At 59.7% G+C, this 5,690-nt stretch overlaps 1 protein-coding gene across 1 annotated transcript in view; it reads left to right on the top strand.

Annotated features, from left to right (window-relative positions):
• Positions 1-3,260, top strand: part of GDF10 (growth differentiation factor 10) — a 43,769-nt gene extending 40,509 nt beyond the window's left edge. Inside the window, exons 5-6 of the mRNA XM_014535672.1 lie at positions 5-624; positions 2,350-3,260. Coding sequence (XP_014391158.1) covers positions 5-624; positions 2,350-2,541 — 812 coding nt within the window. The 3' untranslated portion in view covers positions 2,542-3,260. The remainder of the gene's footprint in view (positions 1-4; positions 625-2,349) is intronic.
• Positions 3,261-5,690: the final 2,430 nt, after the last annotated feature.

Here is a 5,690-nt window from a genome sequence, read left to right as displayed (position 1 = left end):
ATAGTCAAGGCGGCCCGCCGGGATGGCGAACTGCTTCTCTCTGCCGAGCTGGATTCTGGGGAGAAGGACCCTGGGGTGCCCCGCCCCAGCGCCCACGCACCCTACATTCTCATCTATGCCAATGACCTGGCCATCTCAGAGCCCAACAGTGTGGCAGTGACACTGCAGAGATACGACCCCTTCCCTGCTGGAGACCCGGAGCCCGGCGCCGCCCCCAACAGCTCCACAGACCCCCGCGTCCGGCGGGCCACGCAGGCTGCTGGGCCCTTCCAGGACAATGAGCTGCCGGGGCTGGACGAGAAGCCAGCACAGGCGCCCCACGCCCCTCACGGCCACAAGCACGCACTGTGGCCCAGCCCCTTCCGGACACTGAAGCCCCGGCCAGGGCGCAAGGACCGCAGGAGGAAGGGCCAGGACGCGTTCGCAGCCTCCTCGCAGGTGCTGCACTTCGACGAAAAGACGATGCAGAAAGCCCGGAGGAAGCAGTGGGACGAGCCGAGGGTCTGCTCCCGCAGGTACCTGAAGGTGGACTTTGCGGACATCGGGTGGAATGAATGGATCATCTCTCCCAAGTCCTTCGACGCCTACTACTGCGCGGGAGCCTGCGAGTTCCCCATGCCCAAGGTAGGGCGTGCCGCCCACTGCCTCTGACTCTCAGCTGTCCCCAGCTGGCTAGTCCCTCTGCCTGGTGCTGCTTCCGGTCTGTAAGACAGGGATGATAACACCTCCCATCTGCGGGGCCTGGGTAGACAGGTCCCCATGTGGTCGCCTATTGGTGGGTACAGCCCACAGAGGGATATGGTTGGGCTGTGCTTTTGAAAATGATGACTTGGTTGAACTAAATTTTAGATCGGAACATTTCTGCTTTTGCAAAGGGGAGAACCCCTCTCCTTAGGTGTGTGTTCCCACAAAGCAACAATCCGCAGAGGCTGAGTAGATGCTGCCCCCTGTAGACAGGACAGGGCGTCAGAGCTCCCTCCTCACCTCAGCATCCGTGTCTGTGACCAGCACAGAGCTGCTTTCAGTGACTTCAGTGAGGACTCCCGCCTCCCTTCCTCCCACTCAGGGCAGAGACCCACAGGGCACCCAGCCCTCACAGTGCAGGAGTCTGCAGACACACGCTGTGGGCTGCTCTGTCCACCGCACTGGCAATGCTTGCAGCCTCACCTTCCCTCCAAGCTGTCCGTCTCCTGCTGCCTGAGCGTGCGGCTGGTTGCCAGCTGATGCCAATCTTCGGTCACAGCGCACACTTCCCTTGTGCTTAGCTCCTCTGCTGAGTTCCGGGTCATGCCTTCCCTTCAGGAAAGGAAGTCAGTGCATAAAGCCAATTCGAACCTCAGTAAGGCAGCCAGCTGGGAAATCCCAGGGCCCATGCGGGCAGCATTCTTCTGCTGGGCCTTACGGGGCTTCTCCTCAAAGCCGTGCATGCGCCAGAGAAAGGGAGGGCGGTGCCCTCAGGATGGCGTGTAGGTCTGACAGAGTCCGGACTCCCGCTGGCTGGCCCTGCACTCACCCTGTCACCTGGCTGGCTGCCTTCCCACCTTCCTGACACCTGCCTGCATCCCACAATCAGAAGTCCCTGCCTCCCTCCCCTCCCTGCTTCCCACCAGGGGCTGTCTCTTCAACACAGTGACATAAAGCTCTGGTCCCACTGAATCCTGCTCCCCTGTCAGAGGTGCCTATGGAGCAGCATTCTCTGGGTTTGCTGCTGTGCCCCGTGCCTCCTGGGGGTGCGAGGCTGCTGGGGAGGAGGAGAAGCCTGTGCCTGGCTGTCTTCCTGAGGGGTCTTGGTCAAGTTTCTTAGCCATTCTAAGTTTCCTCACCAGTGAAATGTGGTAACAGCCACCCCATGAGGCTCATAGATGGCTAATGGGGTGACGCAGGTGAAGCAGCACTGACACCGCGTCCACCTTCCCAGGAAGCGTCAGTGTCCAGGCCGCCCGTGCTCACATGTGCAGCTGCCCGTCGGCGCCCAGAGCTCCGTGGTGCGGAACACGCGGTACTCCTGGGCCTGTGCAACCGGGGCCGCTGCGGCCCAGCCGAACCCGCTGGGCATCTCCTTAGGCCTTCCCTCTGAAGGCGCCTGCCCAGTTCCAGGTGCTCCTCGGGGATGGGTGAGGAGCAGGTGCCCCCAAGCGGCCAGTGCCATGTAGGCGTTGTGACCGCTCTGAGAGGTGGGAGGGGCAGGAAGGCCTGAGTCTCTTGCAAACTCCCAGGTCTCTGTCCCTGGAATCGCACCTTTTCCGCCAGGTCAATGCCTTTCCCAGGGCTGAGTCAAGGACCTGCAGATGGCTCGGTGGGTGGGAGAGGGCAGACCGCTGAGGTAACCATGCTCCTTTCCCACTGCAGATCGTCCGCCCGTCCAATCACGCCACCATCCAGAGCATCGTCAGGGCCGTGGGCATCGTCCCAGGCATCCCGGAGCCCTGCTGCGTTCCCGACAAGATGAGCCCCCTGGGGGTCCTCTTCCTGGATGAGAACCGGAATGTGGTTCTGAAGGTGTACCCCAACATGTCTGTGGAGACCTGTGCCTGCCGGTAAGACCGGCTGCTCCAGGGAAGGAACCCCCCGGTGCCCTCGGGGCAGCGGCCTCCGCGCCCTGGAGTGAGAGCTTGATTGGAGGTGCAGCTGCGAAGGCCGGGCAGCGCACAGGCAGTGCACAGGCGGCCTCGCAGCCCAGGAGGATCTGTCCCCAGGGCATCATTCTGGGGTTTTATTGCCAGTGACAGCCCCTGAAGGACCCGAGAATCAGCCCAGTCTGAAGGGGGCCACCGCCCATCCCGCGCCCCGGAGGCCGGCAAGCCGAACCTGTCCACACTGTTGGCGGCCGTGGCATCATCCCTGGCCTTCACAGAAGACTGCACACCTGGGACCTCGCTCCTCCCAGTGGAAACAGCCTCATTAAACAATCACATTGGCCCCATATTAATACTGGGAAATAGGCCTAAGCAATAGTAAAAACGGATGTTTCTTTTCCCAGATTCCACTGCAGAAGCTTTTACAATCTGCACATGTAATCAATTTTCATTTCTTTTTCTTAATATATATTTTATTTTAAAACAAAAAGGGGAGCTGTAACCATTCCACACGGGTAATCGTGCTGGGTAAGTGTGCATTGTTCAAACATGCTTATTGAAATAACACGCAGCGATATCTTGGAACACTAAAAAATAATCGAGATTTTTATATTTTTATAAATTATACTTTCTCTACTGTAGGTTGTGTATGTTATGTGTTTTATGGAAAGCTAATAAATTAAAGGTACAATGGTATCTTGAAAACTAAATGTTACCCATTCCAAAATACTGATGGACCCCACCTGGGAGCACTCGCCTGCATGGCTGCTGGGATCACAGCCTTCGTTGGGGTCAGCTGAGACCCCATAGGCCATCTCTGCCCCAAACTCGGGAACCAGCTGCTCCTATGCCCTCAAGTCCCCCTCCACACACCTCCCCGGTCGGTCCCCACCCTTCCAGGCAGCAGCGGCCCAGGCAGCCCAGCCTCACGGGGCTTCTGTGCACTCCGCCTCAGAGGGACAGCGAATGGTGAATGGTCGGGAGGGTCTGAGACACCAAGAGGAACCTCTGCGACCGCCTGGTCCTGGCACTGGGGGGAGACTCAGGCGCGCAGCCTGGAGTCGCTCCTGTGGTGCCCATGCTCCTGGGCTAGAGCAGCTGCTCCCTGGCGTGTGGCAGAATGGCCAGCTGTTTCCTCATCAGCGACCCATCCCAGAGCAGCCTCCCCAGTGGCTCCCTTGTCTCTAAGTTTGCATGGTTCACGGTGCTGTTTACCACCAGCGTGAGGCGGATTGCCCGGAGTTGGGCAGGAGAACCTGGGTGTCTGACAGTCGTCGGGCTGGGCCCTGAGCGGATGGCAAGCCCCAGTCTTACTTGGAGGACACGGAGAAGCGGGGAGCAGGCCTCCAGCGGGGGCTTAGAGGAAAGACGCCCAAGGCTTCTGTCTTAGGCCAGGTTCCCGAGACCAGGGCTCCTCCACAGGATGCATGAGGAAGTCCCCCAGGAGACAGGGGTACGGAATGGCTGAAGCAGCACTGGAGGGCGGGAAGCCGAGCGCCCCAGCCTCGCCTGGGTCCTGTGGGGGGCTCTGAGGGCAGGCAGAGGAGCGCCCCAGCCTCTCCTGGGTCCTGTGGGGGGCTCTCAGGGCAGGAAGCCGAGCACCCCAGCCTCGGCTACACCTGAGGGTTGGTCAGGCCTTGACCAGGGAGCTGGGTGTTCACCCCTCCCCAGGTTGCCTCAGGAGGGGGTGACAGGGAGGAACGGAAACTCCCAGCTCCCTGACCCTCTGCACAGGTAGCCCCTGAAGAAGGCTGCAGTGCAGCTACTGGACACAAGGCGACCAAGGAGACAGAGTGCCCAGAGCAGGGAGGCAGGGAGTCCTGAGGCCCCTGGCAGAGCCGCCCAGTGCTGCTCACACCTCTGAGATGCTCCAATGGCCCTGCGACGTGTGCACACAGCTGCCCGGGCACATGGCCCTGCCTCTGGGCAGAGACCAGGTGACATGTGGTAGAGCTCTCGTTCCTGCAGGCATGTTCTGGGACTGAACCTTCAGTGTGAGTTGCTGGGGTGTCGGCCAGCTTAGCACTTGGTGTGCGTGTCTAAGCCGTTTTGCAAGATGACAGGATATAGGTTAATAGAAAAATAAGGACAAAGCTCAGGCCTGATAAGGCTCCCCATGCCTCCCTTCACAGGTCCGATTCCTTATTTTCTCTTCTCCCTTCAATTTTCTCTCATCAAGTTGCTCCCTTCCACTTCTTGGTGGAAATGGGGTGACCTATACTAGTTCTTTCTGTCATTTGCAGTTTCTGGGAGATCTTCCGAGTCACCCTGAGCACCTAGAGCTCCTCTGCTTCGTTTCTGGACACGGGGGTGGAGGGAGCAGGCTGGGAGGGCACCCTGGGTGCTGCCATGGGCGGGGAGGGTGGGACTCAGGGGTGAGGACTTGGGAGTGGGTGGGAGGAGCTGTGCCGTCAGTGCCCGAGAGGCAGAAGGGGAGCCTCGAGGCACCTTGCAGCTGCTTCCCAAGCGGTGCCTCGGCAGCACTGGCTCAGGCTGGGTGAGGGTGCCCACGGGCCTCCCCAAGACAGGGGCAGCGTCAGCTTCACACCAAGGCTGCTCGATCCACGGCCACGTGCTGGCGCTGCCCACGCCTGCTGGCCAGTGGACACACTGCCAGCCTGTTTGGCTGTCCCAGTGGCACTGGATGACCTCACAGTAAAGCAAGGTTTAAAAGGAAATGTGTGTATGAAACAACCTTTTTTCCTTAAAACCAAAATATCAACATCACACAGGAGGCTCCAGCACGGAGCCCAGGTGGGCATGGGCCCCTGCGGTAGTGGGTCTGGAGGAAGGAGTGGTGGCTGCCACCGGGCCCTGCTCCTGAAGCGACACCCTCTGGAAGGGTTAGTCCATGTGGCAGATACAAACCGTGCGACTGAGAGCTAGAAATGTAAGGCTGGGAGAACACTGTGGGAGCGGATCCAGCCGTTTTACTGAACAAGTGGGGAAACCGAGTCCAGATACCACCAGGTGCCTTGCTGAGGTGTCCCAATAGGCGCCTCTGTATGTCTAATTCACTCACAACGTGCCATCACCACTGTCACCTGTCCCAGTGCTTCTCAGGCCAGGATGGAGGCAGAGCAATGCGGGGTTGGGAGGGGGGGCAGCAGAGGT

The sequence above is a fragment of the Myotis brandtii genome, unplaced genomic scaffold (assembly GCF_000412655.1).
Source record: "Myotis brandtii unplaced genomic scaffold, ASM41265v1 scaffold148, whole genome shotgun sequence".
NCBI lineage: Eukaryota > Metazoa > Chordata > Mammalia > Chiroptera > Vespertilionidae > Myotis > Myotis brandtii.
The sequence above is the reverse complement of the archived record's forward strand: the minus strand, read 5'-3'. Positions and strand labels throughout refer to the sequence as shown.